The 21,499-nt window shown below is 36.2% G+C and overlaps 1 protein-coding gene across 1 annotated transcript in view; it reads right to left on the reverse strand.

Annotated features, from left to right (window-relative positions):
• The window catches only part of DNAJC1 (DnaJ heat shock protein family (Hsp40) member C1), a 109,090-nt gene that overhangs the window by 10,798 nt on the left and 76,793 nt on the right, over nucleotides 1–21,499 (reverse strand). The window contains exon 9 of the mRNA XM_074156966.1: nucleotides 3,863–3,982. Within this exon, the coding sequence (XP_074013067.1) occupies nucleotides 3,863–3,982 (120 nt within the window). The remainder of the gene's footprint in view (nucleotides 1–3,862; nucleotides 3,983–21,499) is intronic.

Raw genomic sequence — 21,499 nt, forward strand, 5'->3', positions numbered from 1 at the left:
GTCTAACCTGTTCTCAAAGGCCTGCAAATGTGGAGGCTCCACAGCAGCTTATTTCGTTGCTTTATCATCTCCATTGTAATTCTTTGCCCCTCGATGTCTAACTCTGCAGCCTGTGATAAAATTTGAGGTAATTACTTTTTGCCCTATAAAACCAATACGTTCCCCTTTACAGCTCTCCTTTTATGTAGTTGAATACTTACATCCTCAGTTCATATTTTCTTTCAGTTCAACAAAATGAATTCCTTCACAATCCTTCCTCATCGGTCACACTTTAGAGACCTATTATTCTCTTTATTCTCATCTGAACCCTTTATATTGAACCCCATGTTTGAGTGCACTACTGAAAACCAGACACAAACTAAGGACCTAGATGCAGGTTCTACCATCCCCCTGTTTGTATGGTCTCAGGAAGACGTTTGCCTTTTTCATAACAATTTACTATTTGTTAACTTGTATCTAGCTCATTATCTTCACCTTCCTCCTGCTTTTTAAACTACCCCTAAGCCAGCTGTTTGGCATCTTTTATTTGTGAATCTGATCACCATCTTGTTTTGTGTCCTTGCATATTTTGTCTTTTTCATTTCACCCTATTTTTTCGCATCTCATTTTTCTAATTTGTCCTGACCTTTCTGAATTCTACTGATCTCCCAATATACTTTCAGTTCCTCTTGGCTTTGTAAGATTTACATGTGCTCACCAAGTTCTGGGGTATCAAAGTCATGTTCTAACAAAATCAAGGAAGAATTTTCCAAGCTGAACAAATCTCTCTGGAGACACTAATTTTTTGGGTCTTCTTTATATGTGAAAAAGCAGTAATAAAGCTCAAAGCATTAGAAATTTTGCTTCATCCTGTTCAAAAACTCATTAACATAATGCCAGGAGGAAAATCCAGAAATACATTAAAAAAAACCTCCAAAAGCCACAAAACTATGTTAAAACACCACCATGAAGCTGAGAAGTTCACAAAAGCCAAGAACACTCTCCTCAAGTCACTTCATCCTGCTTAAAAACTGCCAGTGGAAATGGATATAGTTTGTTGTAGGAATACACTTCTTTAAAAAAAGGAAGAAGTTTAAGAATTTAAAATGGAATTTCTTTGGGGTGGTTAGAGGGAGTGAATTTCACTGATACTCTTCTGGTATAGATGATTGGTTGCAGCTTATTCTTCAAAAAGCATTGAAATATTTTTCTAACCTTTTTTTTTGCTGAGGAAGAAGGCTTTGAGAGAAGCAACAGAGAGATCATTTTGGACTGGATTACTTTGAAACACCTATTTAGCTATTAAAAAGGGCTTGAATGCTGAAAGTCACATGGAAACAAGCACACTGTACCTTGTCAGTCCTTTCTACTATAGTTCTCTAACCATGAAAGGAAAACCAAGCCTTACTGATCTTGCTACTTTACAGGAGAAGAAGCAAGCAGAAAGTGGTCTCAAGTTTTTGAGAAGTATTTGCTGTGTCACCAAAAATGTCAGAAAAACAAATTCAAATTTGCCCTCGAATATATATTTTTTTTTAAGATCTAGTGCATTTGCCAGATAATAGACACTTCAAACTATCTCTGACTTATGTTAAATTAGCTGTAAACAAGGGATTCCCAAACTCTGCTACAAGAGCTATTTCAAAATAGCACCTCATACACCAAAACTTGTCTCCCTGCACCCCTCCCAGTGGAAGCAGGGAACAGTTGTTTGGGCAGCAAACCCTGTCTGCACATGCAAACACCTCTTTTCCTGTGCATAAAGTTTAACAAAACCAGAAGTTTTGCCTGCAGCTTTAGTGTAACATTTCTTATTCAACTATGCTGATGCCCAAGTAAAATAAGAATCCTTGCTGTAAATGTAGATGCTATTCTATGTCACCTTCAACAAATATAAAGGATATGCTATACATCTTGTTCAACAGCTCAATAGATATATCTGAAGTAGTTCCCAGTTTCAACATTCCTGATACTGACGCAGTACCAGTTTGAGATCCAGAGAAGTTTCCAGGAAGCTTTTGTTTAAGTGTTTCCTTTTAAAACCTAATCGTTGTAACTCTGGGCATCCAATGATAAAAGTAGCAGAAACGCTAATAAGTAGTCTGTCAGGAAGGCTGCCCTAGCATTACCAGCAGTGGGAAATTTTTAGAGAAGTAAAAACTTGTGTGGAGAAGACTTACATTAACCATATAGTTGGAGGTCACTGGAAGTAAAAAGGATTACACTTAGACCTTTCTTTGCACATAAACACCCTTGAAAATTCCTTTTTTTCATACAAGAAAGTGACAGCTCTTAGAACACACATCTTTCTTTCATTTCTCTGTTCGATTCACTGAAGACTATGATGCTCAAGACTGCTTGCCTAAAGGAAGAAGCAAACAAGCTTTGTTTTTTCCTTCCAGTACTGGGCATGTGCAAGTACAGTGGCCAAATATGTTATGCAAAGGATTCTTAATAAAGAATGTTTTTACACCTGCTTCAAGGAATAAAGCAGAGAATGGATGCAAAAGGCAATGTTAAGATTGCCTTTTGTTAGTTAGTTTTGTGATGGGTACATGTGGAAGCATTCCACACGTTCGTATTATCAGTAACAAGCAAATTAATCATTTTTTCCAAAGCAATCTCAAAGATCTTTCCCATGCACGCTGCATACTACCAAGCCATGTGAAATATTTTTGCTATTGATATCTGCTTAGTAAAATGTAGCATCTTTTTAATACAGTCACTCCAGTAGTATGAATACTTCAGGAGTATGACAACCAACACTAAACAGAATAAACAAAAGACGACAATTTCATTTGCATAGCAGGTTAGTAACTTCTTGCTTACATCCACTTGCAAATACTGTGTTGTTCTAAAATGATAAGAATGCAAATGGCTTATTTTCTAGCATATGTGAGTAACAGAACTGTATAGATGCATTAAATCTTTAAAAATATCTTCTGAAAGTATCTTTCTGTGACTGTATCAACAGGGAAAAACCCACTTAAGTACGCAAATTATCCAGAAGGCAATAATGGGTCACATTTCACTCTAGCCAGAGGCTTTGTTTCTCATTATTTAATATAATTCCTGAAATATAATAAAGAAAGACCGTCTAATCTCAAAATGTACACCAACAGATTTAAACATTATTCTCATTAACCCCTCCAGAGCCTATAAAATAGGGTCAGCTGAAAAGGCTTTCAAATGGTCCTCAGCAGACACTACATCATGTTCTAGTGATCTATTGCTTGAAAACGAAAAGTCTTTTACAGCCGAGCCCCTAAGGGTTTTAAGATCATAACACTTAAAAACCGTAAGTACAAGCTTTCTTTGATATCTGGTATAATACTATAAAATATGAATTAACAAGGATATTAATCATTTTACACAGTGTCATTACTAACCATGCTATAATCCAGAAAAAGGGACTGAAACAGTATCATATGTATAACTCGTTTTAAAGTTTGCAAAGATATTTCAGTTTAATTAATGGAAACCACCTGTCTAAACACCATTAGCTCATCTACATTTTTTAAGGACTGTCTTGAAACAGAAATGTAATCTTTAACCAAGTCACACAAACATTTGCTTGCCGTGAAAGCAGGTTGCTTCAAAACTCAAAGTGCGTTGTTTTTTCTGTTATTGGGTTACAGTAGCTCGAGTCTTCAAGCACCAGAATCCCCCATCCAGCTGATCAGTTACAGCTGTTAATTGCGGAGGGAGAGAGTAGCTGACATCTGCTTCTTGCATAGTTAGTTAATGGTTCACTTCCAGGTCCTAAAAGGATTGTAGCCTCTCTCAAAAGACAATGTCGGCCCCCATATACGCCTGCCTCCTACACTGCCTGTCTTGTTCTGGTTTGTCACTCTCTATACAATGCAAATCTGAGTGAACTCACATCTGCCACTGATCGACCCAATTCGTGAGCAATCTTTTCCCATCGACCTGGGGTCCCCCCTGGGAACTTAACCATACTTCTTGTCAGCTGGCTGAGGTCCTCCTCTGTCCATTCAGGTGCCTGTAAAACATTTGTAAAACATTCATTACACTGGGATATTGGACATATTTTTGTGAGGTAATATACTGGAAAAAAAAAAAAATCTTCAAACGAATTAATCAAATCGTGTTAAAAACGTAATAGTTTCAAGTATCCACGTACCATCTCCCTGCGCTGTTGCTGAAAACGCATAAAACCACCACAATAGCAAGATATTAAAAATTCTTAACACTCAAAAAATGCATTTTGTATATTACATACACTGACACATTTAATTTCGATCAACTTGTATACAATATACATAATGCTGTAAAATGCAGTAAAGATAAAAAGCAACAATATTTAAAGATTAAATCACAGTTTAAGATACAAAATTTCAGACATTTATTTAATTGCACGTGTAAGATTTTTTTCAGCAAAGACAAAGAAAATATCCTCATTTTTATATTTTTTACAATTTTTAAAAGGCCCTAAAAAAAAACAGAACAGTCATTTTGGCTTTTTGTTACTGTAATCAACCTACGTTTTAGCATTCTGGCATGACTCAGGAATGAAATCTGTTGATTCTAATATACCGTTAAGGTTATTAAAGAACACCCTTCCCCCCACAAAACACTGTTATGCCACAAAACCAAACCGGATGCTTCTACCACCCAATAACCAAAAGCTATAAAAATGTTTTGCTCTAACTACGTAAGACAATCTGTTAAAAATAACTGTCTTCATAACGGCCAAATAAAAGCGACCAAAGCAAGGAACACGCAATTAAAGCAGTTGAAGACATGAAATCTTGCTTGCCTTGGAAGGCAAGATGCAGTAACAGTCTTTGACGTTGGCAGCATCTTTGGCAAGGGCTGCAGAGCCAAATCTTTGTTACCATCAGCACTTTGCCGTTTTACTTATTTTTAAGGAATTCTTTATGACATACCTCTTCTAATCACCATTTCCGATAATGAAGGGGCACATATCAAGCAGTTTGCATTACAGAGCCATCAGCACAGAACAACAGTCAGAGGTGAGTGACCCCAGGGACCATCTCCACAACTACAGCAAAGCTTCTCCCTGACACTAATCCTGCCTGTCATTCTCCCACTGTGCTCTAACCACACTGACATCCGCCTGCCGCACCGCCAGCTTAACGGGGCCCTGCCTGACTTTTTACTGTCTCCCCCAATCAATGGTTCAAGCGTGCTCTTTTCACCATGTCCAAATGGCAGCTTCACTCATAATCAAAGTGCATTGCTCCTGTTAAAGGGCTTCCCGAAAGGCACCACCATTTGCATTCATTTGCAAAGCAAACTACTTTTATTCACTTTGTTCTGCTATCAAGAGTGTTCCCTGAAGCAGATAAATTGGCATAAATACAACCTGCCACTTAAAAGACAGTAAATAATAGCCAATAGTAGCAAGGATTTCATCAATCGTCCTAGTTTGGATCCATGTAGTCCTTTATTCAATGCTGAAAGCCTCAGACATTCATATTCGGATAGTTTTTAATACAAGTATAAGATGAATTATCTATGATGACTCAAATGCAAGATGCTTAAATAACATGTGTATGTGAGAGAACTCACACATATATTACATGCATTATCGTACAATTACACTCTGGCCTACAGAAGAAATAATAAATGCATAGAAAATCTCCACGTTGCACAATAACCTAATTACTTTTATTGTATTAAGTTATTACACTCCACATAATTATTTATTCTACTACACTCCATAGATATATTTCATACTAAAATATTTCTCAGAGATTTTTAGAAGGAAAGATTTGGGGTACTTAATATTCTACTTTAAAAATATTCATCACTAATTTAAGTAATGAATTCTTCTAAGATATTTGGTTAAAAGACATTGGTTCAAAAATCTGTCAAATTTCATATCTCAAAATTAACCTTAATATGCAGTATACTGTAATTTTCTATTTAATTTGTATTAGAACTTTGTGGGGTTTTTTTTTGCTGTGTGGGTGGGTGGTGGTGGTGTTTCGTAGGTTTTTTTTGGGGTGTGTGTTTGTTGTTTTGGTGGCGTTTTTTTGGTTGGGTTTTTTTTTTTGAAGCTATTCTGTCATACCATATCCAAAGCATATCTAAGCAATTACACATGGAAATCAAGATGATCCTTTCAGTGATGTACACACATCAGAAGCTTTCTGGTTAAATTTTATTTTCAGACTTTTTTGGTAACCTTTGCTTTTCCTATGTGCTCAAAACTTTACTAACCATTTGTAAATATTACAGAAGTCCTGAGGTTATCTTCCTAAGTAACAGACAAAGCTATAATCATTCTGTAGATCTGTAGCTAATTATATAGTTAATTCACAGCACAAGAATTAATTAGCTATATTAAAATATCAACTTGTTAATCTTATTTCAAGCTGACAGTAAATTTTAGAATGTGAAGATCTAACACACTTACAAATTTGGAAAATCTTTGAAAAAGCTTTCAGAAAATCCACTCTCAACCGCTGAAGCTGTAAAGAGCTTTTGTGAATTTGCAATTCCTCAGCAACAGTTAATTGTGTCTTTAGATGCAACAGCACCTACTGTGATCCAACTACTACATGCAGCTATGAGGGTGGTCATGGTGTGAATGTATTCTCCCTGTTCTAATCTGTAGCCAACTGTAACTGCGAGAGTCAAACGAATGCATAAACACACTGCTTTGTCACCTAAAACCATGTGTGTCCAATATTACCGAAACACTGGGCCAAAATTCATCTCTACAGTAAAGCAATGGAAGACACCACATGGAGAGGGGACAGCTGTTGTTACTACATAAGCATTCAGATTTTGCATCAAAAAAGCCCCGTTCTGGGATTAACTCCCCGTACTGAATACAAAATTAAAAGTACAGAGTTATGGTCTGCAGTCTTTAAAAAGAAAATAAACTGTAAGTGTAGATATGAAAAATTCACAGCATTCCCATAAATAATAATCCTTTAACATGGTTTACCATACACAGCTGGCAATATTGAAGAACTAGTTCACCCAAACTACTACGCACCTTCTATAGAAAAGAAATATGATGTGATTTATTGTTTATCATCACTCTTACATGTGTATCTGCACTTCGCAATTCCATACCACCTCTATCAGCATGACAGTTTTACACTATTAGGATTTTTTTAAATATGAGCAACTCTATTTTCAATTACATTAAAAGCAAATTTTTAGACAATAAAACATTTCTGTTCAAGAAAACAGTCTGACTTGTTTAGACCTGTTAACATTAACAAGTATAAAATTATATAACCTTTTACTGATAAAATTTGGAAGTGACTAGTATTTGAGAGTTTATAAAGAAACTTTAAAAGTTATTTATATTGACTTGACAATATGAGATAATTTGATATTTTTAGATCAAAATTTAGCCTTAGACAGTTTCTTCCTGTCATCAATATACTGTAGATTCAATTAAAATCACTGTTGTACGGAAGTTTGGATAATGGTTTTAATCTGGCTAGGACTTTGTGCTATGCTTCATTGAATTGTGTTGATTCACTGATCTGAGCACGTCTAGTCCATGTTCTTGCAAATGAACCATCAGGTAGCATCTATTTAAAAATACCTGTGAAAACCTTTGTAGAACAGGGGTCTCAGTAAAATCCCAGAGGGTTTTGCAATTCAGGATACATTTAACCTATGAGCACGTGGTGTTTCTACCCAGTAACTTTAAGATCAGAATGTAAAATTATTCCTGATCTAACTTCTTGCCCATAATGTCTAATTTTTCTTACATTACTATTCCATATTCCTACAATTTCTGGCTTTACCTACAGGATGTCTGAAGTCAGTCTTGTTTTATCAAGTCCAACACACACCGGGCATTGGGATCCAGCTGTGGCTGAACATTAAGGATCTGCTACAGTACTAAAGATCTCTTGTGAAGCTCTAAAGATCTGCTAAAGGGCATTAACGATCTGAACTCAGATTCAAAGGCACAACAAGTTCACTTAACCCTTTGCTCCTTCAAATCCCATTTCCAACAGTACAATTTTTATTAATTGAGACAACAAAACCGTACCGGCTGCTACATTGTTTCAGACCAATGGTCAAGGTAGGCCAGAAAGCTCATCATTTGTGCTCCGGGACTGCAGCTGCAGAAAACTTTGCCACATCCTTTGTGATAACAAGAAGGACCATAATCATCATCGATCCTTTCAGTCCCACTCTGCTGTGAAAAAACAGGGGCCATCTGCAGATACTAGGAGTAAGAGGAAGGCAAACGTACAGATTACCTATATTTCCCCTAATATTTCCCCTAACTCCAATTATTTTCAGCTCAAGGAGTTTCTCTAGGCTCGTATATTTTACCTATTTAGTAATCCACAATGAATCTCTCGATGTTTTTACCAGTCTCCCCTGAAACTATGTGAACTTTCTGGATTTGCAACATCATCTTCCTGACGAGTTGCACACATCTGCTACCTGTTACACCACCTTATTTTGTCCGTTTTAAACCTGGCTCCTGCTGGCTTTGCTGACACCCAGCTCTTGCTTTGAGTGACAAACCATCAAATAGGCTACAACTACTGACTTCCATGTCGCTTACAACTTTGTTCAAAATATCCCTCTATAGTATACCCTCATAAATTGTCTCTTCCTGGCTAACGAGTCCTAGTCTAGTCAGGTGGTTTCTCAGGTAAAAGCCATTTTATGCATAAAACTGTCCATGATGTCCTTTTCTAAACCACCTGCAATCCCATTATAGCCAACACCTTTGCAATGAAGCACCAAACTGCACACAGCAGGATTAATCGTAAGTTTATATGGTGCAATAAGGATTCTTCTGTTTTGCTCTCTATTCCTTTCTTAACAATTTCTAACATTTGCACTGGTTTTTTGAATGATTCTGAGCTGATGTTTTCAATAAAGCTAGCACTGGTAACTCCTAAGATCTCACTCCTCAACGTCCACGGCTATCTCAGACCTCATAATCTTGTGCATGAAATTAGGAGAGTCACCCACTATATCAACATTTGCATCACTTCATATTTACATGCTGGGAAGTTTTTCTGCCATTTTATTGCCCAATGAAGCTCGTAAGAACACTCCATATTCTTCAGTGTTTGTTCTCTTCTTCATTATGCCAAATAATGCTATCATTGAATAGTTCTCTCACCTCAAAGCTCACCTTTTTACCATGTTATCATGGTCACTGTACTACACGAATACACTGAAAAACACAATTCCTAGCAGAAACCCAGCCAAACTCCACTGCTAACCTCGCTCTTCTCAAAGAGCTATTTATTTCTACCCTCCATTTCCCATCTTTTAACTAATTATTTATCTGGGAAAATATCCTTCCTCTTATCGCATGACTGCTTCCTTTCCTTAAAAGCCTACAAGCCTTGTTAAACCCTTCTGGAAAATCAAGCGGACTTTATCAATCAGATCACCTTCTCTCTGCATATTCGTTAATCCTTCAAAGAAGTCCAGAGGGTTTAAGGCAGGACTTCCCCTAACAGAAGCAATGGTCAGGAGTCCACGCAGGTCATATTTGCCTGGTGCTCACCAATTCTATTCTTTATTTCAGTTTTTGATAGCTTTCCCTAAAGAGATGCCAGATGTACAGACCTGTAAAGGTCCCTGAATTCCACTGACAACTTAATAAACAAATAGGATGACACATTTGCCATTTCAGGCCTCAGGCACCCAAGAAAATAAACAGTTAATTGAATTATTTAATCCTTAAATTTTCTTTGAACTCTTGGTTGCATATCCTTTGGTCCCAGTAACATAAATAATTTAATCCTAAACAATATATTTCATAGGTCTAAAAGAACATTAGAGATTAATTTTAGAATTTTTCAAAGTAACTACGTGTAAATATGAAGATACAACTAATTATCTTCACTTATATCATAAGCTTGTCAATATAATAACCTAATCATAATAATTTTTGTTTATAGCATTCCTCACACAGGAATACCTTCAGCATTAAAAGCATTAAAATATTAAACAATATACATAACACAAGTAGACAGCAGCTCTTAGAGAAGAGTGAGAACCTAAGTAGAGAAGCATGAAGTTTCACCTGTCTCAGTATCAGGTCTTCCATCACGCGTAGCAGCAAATGTTCTAGGACAGAGACTCTTTCCCTCAGAGCTGCCCCCAGCCCAGATTAGGCATTTCCTAAGCATGAAGTTGAATCCATTACTGTTAAAAAACAATGATGAAGTTTTCCACTCCCCTCATCCCATTTTTGCTCTCAAGCAACATTATAAAGAGGCTTTTTACACACATTCATTTTCTCACCATATCCAGCTGCCTTTGCATTTCTCCCTCCAATATATTTCTGCCCTGCTGTACAGCTCTATACATAATAGAGGAGGGAGAAAGCAAAAAAAACCCCAAAACCGCACCAGACACTACCAGCAAGCAGTGTGGTTTCTTTGATTTCTGAACACACAGTTGAAGACAATTTTTCTGCAGTAGAAGAGTCCGTAGGAAAAGACAGGACTCCTCAGGAGAGATTTTTCTAGACCTTGTTTGTTTCGGAAGGGGGATTTCACCAACGTCTCAATCACTGCTGCCCTGAATAATTCTGCATCCCCCCTTGCAATTCACCACGCTATACACCATTCCCAGTACTGCATGGATCCTTGCAGATGTACATGAAACTCCTCTAGTGACATGTTGCAATCACAAAAATTTATGTTTCCTGTTCTTTAAGTAAGCATTACCCTAAAGATCTTCTCTTTCATCTTATCAGTACTTTGTCCCTATAAGAAGTCTTGCTGACAGAACCTGTCAAAAGCTTTATAAAATCCAAGTACATAGTAAAGCTCTAATAATAAGGCATAACTTTTCTTTAAATTCACACTGACTTTTTACTATTATTTTAAAATCAGCGCATCTAATAGTATCATTCATTTCATAATTTAAAAAAATTATCCACTATGGAATTCATGCTAACCAGTGTGTACTTCCCAGAATCCTCAATGAAGCTCAAAAATTGGTATCCTATTTCCATTTCTCATTTCAAGGCTCATTTAAGTAATTGCTAAAATATTAACATGAGTATTAAATGGATTTAGTATTAAGAGTTCTTTTTAGGTCAACTAGTGGTGAGGACCATTGTTCCAAGCAATTTTTTATTTATCAACTTTAGATGAACACTTCAATCTAAACCACTCCTTCCCCACTTGCCTTCAGTACACGGTATCAAAAACTCTCTAAACTCCCTTGTAGTAAACATGGGTGAAAAGGACGTTTAGCCAAAGCATCTTCTCGAAACTGCTTTGCGTTTTGATACTCCAGTACTTCAACAAAACCCTTGGCAGTGGTCCTTCACTTATTTTCTTTGAAAAAAGCAAAAAAAATTTGTTCTTGGGCTTACCTTATTTTGGATTTGCATTTGACTTGCAAATCTTATGCTCTTTTGCATAAGCCTTTCCCTTTCTGAAGCTTTTTCCTCCCAATTAATCAGCTATTTTCATGTTTTAGTCTGAGATAAGTATAACTTAATTCCAGTAAAATGAGTATATTTGAAATTTTTCTACTGGCCACCATATTGATTACTCACAATTTTGACCTTCTTTTTTGGTTAAACTTCAAGTAGTATGTTAACCCATCCTAATTGCATGCCAACAAATTATTTTTAAACACACCAAAAAAATAAAAATAAAAAAATAATCTAAGTTTACTTTGAGAGTTTAAGCACATTAGAAACCAAAATGCAAATATGTCCGGAACTGTATAATGTTGATATAACAGCTCCCCTATGTTTTTGGGAAAACAAAAAAAAAACCACAGTTGCCATTTATTCAGAAACATCAAAACAATTAAAATCTTTATTTACAAATACATTTCACAGCTAATGCAGGTCAAAAAGGGATTACTATTCAGCTTTCTCATTCCTAGTATGTGCATCTATATGTACACACACATATATATATATAGTTGACTTAACCTCAGCAGGAAGCCTGAGTGAATAATAGATTCTCCCACCGCCAATTTTGGCAGGATTATATGGTGCTGCCAGGCTATTCCTAGACTTATAATAAGCCATACCTTAAGACTGAAAAATTTGTGTTCTAACAGACAGGCAAAAAGCAGGGGAGGAGAATGAGAAGTAAATATAAATCAAGTTAAGAACCAGCTACATGAAGCAGTAAGACCATTTTTTTAAGTTATGACTATATTCAGAAAGTTGCAGATACTCGAAAACCAGTAGTAATCAGTCACCTGACAGAAAAGGTGGCGAACGGTGACTTAAAAATGAGGCTCTGGGTGAGCTATATACTCACAAGATGATTGCTATTATACTACATTCATCCCAACGTCTTTGGCTTTCACTTCTAGACATTGGCCCTTCTCTGTCTTCCTCCTGGACTGAGTGGCCCTTTAATAACAAGTATTTTCTCCGATGACAGCACCTGCTAAGTTAAAAGGTCACTTTCCAAGTACCAGTAGATATAATTTCCAACCCTTGAGTAATTTATACAGATTTTCTTTATGCCTATTTTCCACCTTATTTCATGTAAATCCCCAAATTACAAAAAGCTGTTCAGAGCTGATCTTTCCTTCCCTTTCCTACTCATTATTTATTCCTATTTTGAGAATTCAGAGGCAAGAACAGTTTTTAATACTTTCTTTGAAAGTGTTCTGGGTCTTCATAAAGAATCTGTAGGGGAAGCAATGCTGAGCAGTAATTTTCAGGTTTTGCAGAACAAGAACACCTCAAAAATCTCTAGATTACGTTAATAAAAATATTTTCTTGTCCATAGAGCTGAAATTGCCCTAAAATAATGACTTGTTAATGATTAGTCATTGATATGAATGATCATAAAGTTAAAGCTGGTTAAAGCTACATCATCTGGAAAGAGAGGGAGGGAGAGTGTGGCTGGGTGCACAGCTGGCAGCCACAGAAAACCCACCAAAGAATTATCAAGTAATAAATTACAACATCCTGGTTTGTATCTAAAAGAAGTTTTGGGGAAGAATTCTTTGGTTATCTCCCGTCAAAACAAAAGGAGTAGATTACCAGCATCTACAATTGCTGTTATTGGTTACAACAGCACAAATACCAGATTTAAAGTAAAACTCTGCTAGCAATACACTAGTCTGCAAAACTACCTCCACAAGAAAGAAATAAAAAAACCTCTTGTTATCTATTGGGTATAACCAAACAAATTAGTTGGATTTCCTACACTAACCAATGATAATTTTAGGTAAAAGTTATTGATTTCTAGTCAAAAACTACTCTCTCAGTGATTTAGGCACTTCTGAAAAACTTACTCACATTTTTTCTTTTTTTTGACTAGCTTATATAAAAGGAAAATCTTCCATGGATGTCTACATTCTAAAGATGTTCTTGTCACATAATGGCAGCATGTATTGGTTGCCTTCACTGAAATACCGAAGCCCTTTTGTGATCATAATGGTTCAAAGAGATGGCAGATAAAAATTACAAGTCCATAAAACTTTCTTAAGAGGACCCACCAGTCACGCTGACACTGCTATATTGACAACACTAAGTTATGAGGATGGGAGAAGAATTGAAAGACTGTTCTGTGATAACTTCTCCAGCAGTGGTCTAATTAAAAGATACTAAGAACCTTTCTTGTAGCAAAGCTGCTGTCTCCTCACCAAATGAGATATATTCAGCATCTGATTAAGGCACAGGTCATTGCAATACCTGAACTTGTTTAACAAAAGGAAACACAACTAGATTTCTTAAGGTTCATTCCAGCCCTAAGATATAAATTTTCATGAAACAAACATCTCTTGTTCTACAAGATCAGGGTTGGACACCAGAAAAAAAAAAGGTATTTTAAAATTCTGGTTCTTGGCAAGTATCCGCATATCTAAGAACTCTATGAATCTGGCAATACAAATGGGATGGCACTAAATAAAGTTCATGATCCTTTCAATTTATACCTAAGCTGCAAGCTCATCCACTGGAAGTGGATGCCAGGTTTACTGGTAGAGGGGTGATTATAAACTTCCAGTGTTATTCAGAGATCAAAAAAGCAAAAGATACTACCGAATGGATGAAACAAGGTCCATAAGGACACAGAGATCCAGCTTTAGAAAATAAAACAAACAAACATGCATTTTAGGCCAGGTTTTGTTTTGTTTAATCTAGAATGGTTTTCTGATCCTGTTCACACCCCTACACCCAGTTACACGAACCTAACAGACTAACACAACACAGAAGTAGGATATGAGCACTCAGGTGTTAATTTACCAGAAGTTTAGGCTGGAAGTCAGAGAATGCTTCAAAAAAGTGATTTCCAGCATGCTAAAAGGACTTGGAGGGAGTTGGGTTCAGAGGGGATGAGAAAATCCTAACCCATTCTAACACGAAGCTTGTTCCATAGCAAGATCTCTCTAGTATTAACATAAAAATATGTTAACTAGTTATTTTCAATGCATCAACTCAAATGCCATTTTCTTTTAAAAAAAAAAAAAAAAAAAAAAAGGAGTTAAAGCCAAAAGTAGTAAAGTACCTGTCTCTAGCAATACATGCCTGAAAAAGGCCACTGCTCTAGAAGCAATGTTTTCACACTTCAGGTTCTACCAGGCTTTGATTCTAGATTTAATACGGAGCTTTCTTTAACCTATAGCTGTTAACATGACCAAATCCATGCAGGAATGTGTCAAATCCCTACCTACGTTACCATAAAGCAACCTGAATATTTCTCCTATGAAGTAGATAGCTTTCAAAAAACACGAAAAACAATTCAAATGGTGACATATTTTTACGGCTTTTGAAATGAAATTGTTCTGTCATATTTACACGAAGCCCAGATAATTTTGTCTTTTCCTGTTTGTCGTTACAGAAAACCATGAGGGGAAAAAGGTTATTTCTTGCTGCATGCTCAAGATCAAATCTACCTTTCCATCACGCAAGGCAGAGGAAAAATGTCACAATTAAATGGGTCATAAATATAACACTAAAATTACTATTTAAGTCAATGTAATTGAACAGAAATTAAAATGTAGTTTTTAATTGCGTATTACAACTTAAACGGTAGCACTTAGCAGAAAGTGTTAACTCATTTATTTTTTAATTGTTAGCTGCTTCAAGGCAAATGTTTTAATGCAGAAAAAAAGTGAGAAGCTCTTCAGTAAATTTGATTGTAGGAGACTCAGGCATGCAGATCAAATAAACTATAGGTTGAATAGGTAATTAGGTTTGGCCTGTGATACATTAATGTGGAGACAAACTCCCAAAGAAAAGGAATAGATATTTTTCGTTTAACTCTCTCTCAAAACACCGCTCTAGCTGTATTTTTTTAATGCAGTTTAAAAAGTATTTCCATTTGACAAAGAACATGAAATTGCACATCTTCTAAACTACATAGGTCAACGAATTCTTCAGGAAAAGAATTTTGCAGTTTTCATGAACTTCAGTAAATAAATGCATAGGGTAGTAAGTCCTCAAGAGAATGCAGGTGGCAATTTTTCTTTGTAATTACTCGATACATTAAAAATCTTTGCTAGAGAAAATGAGCCCAAAGGCATGCAGATACATTAAAGCATATGATTAGTCTTTATTAGTAAGGAGTATTTTTCCTTGCAAGGTTATCTCATGAAATACTAAGCAGACTAAGAAAGTGTCATATATTTAACAGCATTGGGCTGTATACTCTTCTTTAATCCACTTCAGTATAACATGGCATGTTATGGGTATTTTGAAAACATTAACATATGGTCGCAAAAATCATTGAATACACTAAACCATCCTCAATCTCACAGATTGTGTCATAATGAACAAGATACTACCACACTGATAATCCTGTTGACTGCCTGCTCTGCAGTGCTGTCCTCTTCTGTCCTTCATCCAGCTTTTCTGTCTTACTTCCTGGCACGCTTTATAATAAGATCAGATGTCTCTCCCAATAACTTTTGCATTTGTTGGGCAGGTTTTTGTGGTTGTTTTTTGTTCGTTTGTTTTTTTTTTTTACCTTGGTCTATTGCTGGCAGCCTGTTTCTCCTACCTTCATTCACCTTAAATAGCTTATCCAAAATCAGTTTTTCTTTTGTTGTCCCTTGCCTTTCTTCATAATATAGTTTCAACTGTCTCCATCAGAATTATTTCAACACCGCAGTTAACGTCTAAATAACATCCTTCCTTTCACATCAAATGCAACTAAATTATTTCACTGGCAATGCTGTCTTGCTTTGCCAGTAATCAGTTATTCGCTAAAACAGCCTGGATATTCTGATCTCTTAATTTTTAACTCAAATGCAGGAAGGACGCTGCATCCCAAAAATGCACAAACATACTGCACAATTACAGAGCAATTATCTCTACCAGGGATGTTCAAATATTTATTCTATACTAAGTATGGCTCATCAAGTTAAAACCCATAGGAAAAATCCAGCACCCTTCTTCAAATGGACAAGATCTCCAAAGATGATAAAATTCTGCTAAGCAGAATACCAAAACTTAGATATTTGGTTTCAATATACAAGTGCTCTTTGGCAGGGAACAAAAATAGAGAATGGTATTTAGCCTACAACCTAACAGATATTTTGACATGCCTCAAGGCAGCTGTAAATTTTGACCATGAAAGGGGAAAAAAAGAAAAGAAAAAATAAATTTACTATTCCACCAGAATATGCCCGCAAGAATCAGAAACAATATGCATTTAGGACCCTAAATGGACTACCTGGAAAATGTCATTAATATGGCCCACACTAAAGTAAATTTTCCATCCTGTTTGCCAACAGTCCAAGCTGTCATGTAATAACATTGGAGTGGGGGAGGGGAGAGAGGGGCGGAATCTGAGAAGTTTTCATGAATTCATAAAACACAGATCTGTGATGGCAACCTCAAGCAACTGCACTTCCAAAAGAACCCCAAATATCAGAATTGTGAATCATCATGAAATAGTATATGTGTAACTCAAAATAAGGGCAATGCTACCTAAACTGCTTAACATATAAACATGGAATCTGCCTGTCAAATTCCCAAATATAACCACAAAGTCTGTACTAATTAAAAATCAAAGTTAGCTTTCACTTTTCTCATACACACAGCTTTTCCTTCCCATAATTTGTGGCCATTTGAAAATGTATGATTAATGTCAGCCTCATTCCTCTTGTGCTCACTTTCTCATTACTGGGCAAGTCTGCCAAACAAGGACTATAAAGAAAAAGCCCAAGGCAGCGAAACATTGCTGATACTGGAAGATATCCAGTTGAGACCAGCATAGTTAAAAAAACCAAACACACACACTAAAAGCCACTAACTTACTACCTAGATTCTCTGCTGACATTATTCTTTATAGAGCTGTTCCAATCCATATTTCCAATGTGAATTACAAGTATCACCTAGTAAATAGTAAAAATTGAAGTATTACGTTTTCTATGTTTGTGTCTGTGTTTTAACAAAATAACAAATCCAGGCATACAGTTTATCTCATGATTATAAAGAGACCACCACTAGGAGAACTTTGGATGGTCAGAATGCTGATGTTCCCTAAGAGGTCTATGTAAAAAATCTCATGCTATAAAACACATCAAACCTGCTACTTTTGCAAATCAATGCATGCTTGCTTTGTGAAAGTTTGAAGGCTGCAGCAAAACACAGACTTTTCATAGTGCTTGCAAATGATGCGAGAACCTCCACTCCTTCATAATTTGCATCTCAAGGATAGTCACTGTATTTAAGAAATTCTGCCTTTTGGAAATTATGGGCATCACCAATATGACAAAGAAATCTCAACTGCAATGTACCGTTTCTCATATTGTGCCATCATTAAGAGTGCTGTCTTTTTTTTGCAGGTCTGGGTAAGTAATATATTATCCAGTAGCATTTTATAAAGAATGGTTCAGGCCAAATAATTTGCACCCCAATTCAAAGTGTACTTAACTTCAAATACGGACACAACTCCTATTAATTTAAATGGAATGCAATTGCATGCTGTCCTAGTATTAATTCATTCCTTGGCAAGGCAGGTTTACATATTTATCTTCACCGGGAAAACAAAAGCCAAACATCTCTCACTTTGTTCAGTTTCTTTTTAGTTGCTGGAGTTTACCCTAGATTATAGTTTCTGGGCAATTTCTATAAACAAATTTGACCAAACCCCACTCTAGTCATGGCCTCAGGAGGAAAAGGAAAGCAGCAGCACTGTGCATTGTGAAAGAAGGTACGATGCTGAATCTAACCAGATTTTAATTGGTTTGTCTGCAAAATACAATACAGAAACATCAGTATTTATTTACATTCATCAATTAAAGCTAGATTTATTTGCAGATTTATTATTTATTTGCTAGATTTATTCACTCTCCAATGTAAAGATAGCTAACTTCATACCAAGAAAAGTAACCACTTTGCAACAGTCTGCACTTTTGAAATTCATGTTAAAAACCTAAAAGAAGCAACAGGGAATTGCACTACAGAAGCTGGCACCACAGACTGCAAATTCTTTCTGATCCCTAAAGTTGCAGATCCCATTTCAGGGATACTTATCAGCCTTGCCTCTCATTTACTGGCAAAATTCCGAGGGTACATTGTCAACGCTGGACTGCTCTCTCTCCATTCTGTCAGATGGGCAGGAGCAAGTGGGGCAAGGCCACAGTGATTAACCAGCTTTCACACCTTACTCCGGCTTCCACCCCTGGTTTGTGCAACTACAGTCTCTTCCTTCTACTTCTCTACTCTTCCATTCGTAGTTGAGACAGTTTAGACTTTGTTTTGGGAGGGAAAACTGCCAAGAAAAATCAGGATTTCCACCACCCCCTGACCACAACTGAGCTAAATCAGAGCACTCCCATCAGATGTTTTTCTACATCTCTCCCAGGCTGTGACAAAACCAGTGCAATGAAGAATAATACTTACCAATGCAGTGCACAGCTGCTTCTTTACATTTATGTGAAATGGGTATCAGCTTCAGAACAGAAGAGACACTCCCAATGAAAAAGAGTCAGATTTTCAACAGTTGACTAGGAAAGATTGAACTCCTGTTTCTCCTCACAGGTACGAGACGTTTCTCTTATGTCAACTACCATGTCTTTCTGTGATGGACAACCATCATGTCAATCTCAGAAACGAAACAGGGCTCGAGACCTGAGGTAAAGTGAGAAGTCCAACCTGAGTTATAAAAGTTAATATAACAGAAGCTATATAGCCCTAGTTTGGACCCAGGCAGGCGTCTAAACAGAGGTTATAGTGCTGCCTGGCGCAGAAACAGAGCTGCATTTAAAAACCCTGTGTTTGTCCACACAGATTAACAGTACGCACAATCATCTTGAGCTCTTGGGTAGTTTTCAACTGACAGACTCAAAAAACTGAGGACTATATATGGAAAACACACAGGAAAAACTAGTTAGACTGAATTATGGCAGCAAATCACATCAATCACTTCTTCTGGAACACAGGTTCAGTTGAAAAACTACTGAAAGCTAGAATTTGACACCACAGCATCTATAGCATGGTGTTGAAATCAGTGTACTATTCTTCTTCTCTGCACAAGACCAGAACTTATGCTACTATATTTAATTAGACAGGAAGTTTAAAAACTCAATCAAGATCAGGAAATATCAGGCAAATGTCAACTGTATGGCCTTAATTCAACGCATATGCATGGCTGATTTTTTTCAACTAGTCTTTAAGTGTTTATATAACATATTGTTACTATCTTTAGGAAATGTCCTTAGAGAAATATGTATTTTGGCTGTTTCTCTCCTTTGCAATCTAGAGTGAATTTTGGTTGTGCTGTGAAACATGCTGTTTCCAAAGAACTTTTTCCCTGGCTGTCATATCAAATCACTTTTCCGTATCATTTAGATGCTTTTAAATATTCTCCTTTAAGGAGAATAAGGCTCATAGCATGACTTTCCTGCTTGCATAGATTACAACACCTCTCCACCCAAACTAGTTCTAGCCAGCCTGAGCATGCCGCGTTTGAGAGCGGAATACTATTGAATTACATATTCTATAAACACATCATTACTTTCTATAAATACAAGAATAAAGAAAGAAATAAAGTTTCCTATGCTTTGTTAACCTATCCAACCTAACTAATAGATTGAAGAGAGAAAGGCAGAAAAGGAAATACATAAATTCCACATTCTTACATAGCAGTTGTTCAGTTAGCGTTTATTCACAGTCTTTATATATTCCTGACCTATTTCAGGCAAAACTCCATAATTCTTGGTTCAGTGCTTACTACTTCTGGCATTTGTCCCAGTCATAACAACTATTTTCTCTGAATCCACTGCTAGGTGAATTTATTTTCTTTACTTTAAAGAACAAATTGTATTTGTAAACACAAATGTATAGCTGCCGTAACACTGAAAACCCCAACCTGAGATGCTAGTTGAAGAGTATAACATCATCATCCTATACTCTATTCTTTCTTCAGAAAAGCTGAGGATTAAAAGCATTGCATGTTTAATACTGCAGATGAAATTAGATTTCTGACCCTAATAATTTGATATTCACAGCTCAAAAGCAGAGATGTCTTATTCTAGATTTAAATATGTGGGTCATTCTCTCCAAGGAAAACTCAATAATTAAAAATATTTTTTTTAAAAATCACATTTATTCTCTCCTTAAAGCTATTCAAGTCCAAAGTAAAGTCCATAGAGGCTTAAATATTTAAGATAGAAGCCTGAAAAGAAGGTTAATCTCTGCATTTAAGGAAAGATGATTCAAAGAGTACATAAATTTATTGTTTCTAAGCAAAAAATACACCAGTTGGCTAGAAATACACTAAATACAGTACTTTGCTAGAAATAGACTGCTCTGGTTCAAGTCACATAAAGAACCATAAGATTAGCCATAAAAACAACAAAAACATTGGCTGTTAAGTATGATGTTTGAAAAATTAACTTTTTCTAGTTTTCTTTTGTTCATTAGGCTGAGCTGGTGGCTAGCAAAGAGAAAGAGGAATAGAATCACTAATATGTACGTATGGGACAACAAAAATTACACAAACATTTTAGAACAACCAAGGTGCCTGTCTATTGTTTTGGCAAATCAAGTCCTGCGCCCTACTTCACAAACACAGTACGTACCAAATGGGCGCCTTCTCCACACTTTTCCAACTGTTATCATTCACCGACATCAGGCAGGAGCCCAAGTATATTATATAGGTAGACTTAAACATCTATCTTAAAAAGTATGTGTGTAGGACAAAAGTAGCTTTTTCATCAATACTAATAACTCTAACGTAAATATGATAACTGTAGGAGTTACCTGTAGGATGTAAACTGTAGAGTTATTTTAAAATGTAAAACCCAATATTCTACCCAGGCTGAGTCTGCAGCACTTGCAGTGACACAAAGCATAATAAACCAGGGGGAAGCCTGGAGTCTTCTGACTTAACACTTTCAGTACCACTCTAGTGCAGGTTGGGTTTTTTTGGTGTTTTTTTTTTGTTGTTTTTGTTTTTTTGTTTTTTTGTTTTTTTGTTTGTTTTTTTGTTTGTTTGTTTGTTTTTTAAATTAAGTATCTTTTCAGTGACACTACATTGCTTAAGAGTTTCGTAATAGAATACTGAGATTTTAACCTCAGGGTTACTAAATTCAATATGGCCCAGATCAATAGTGACTCAAAGTCATC

The sequence above is a fragment of the Numenius arquata genome, chromosome 12 (assembly GCF_964106895.1).
Source record: "Numenius arquata chromosome 12, bNumArq3.hap1.1, whole genome shotgun sequence".
Taxonomy (NCBI): Eukaryota; Metazoa; Chordata; class Aves; order Charadriiformes; family Scolopacidae; genus Numenius; species Numenius arquata.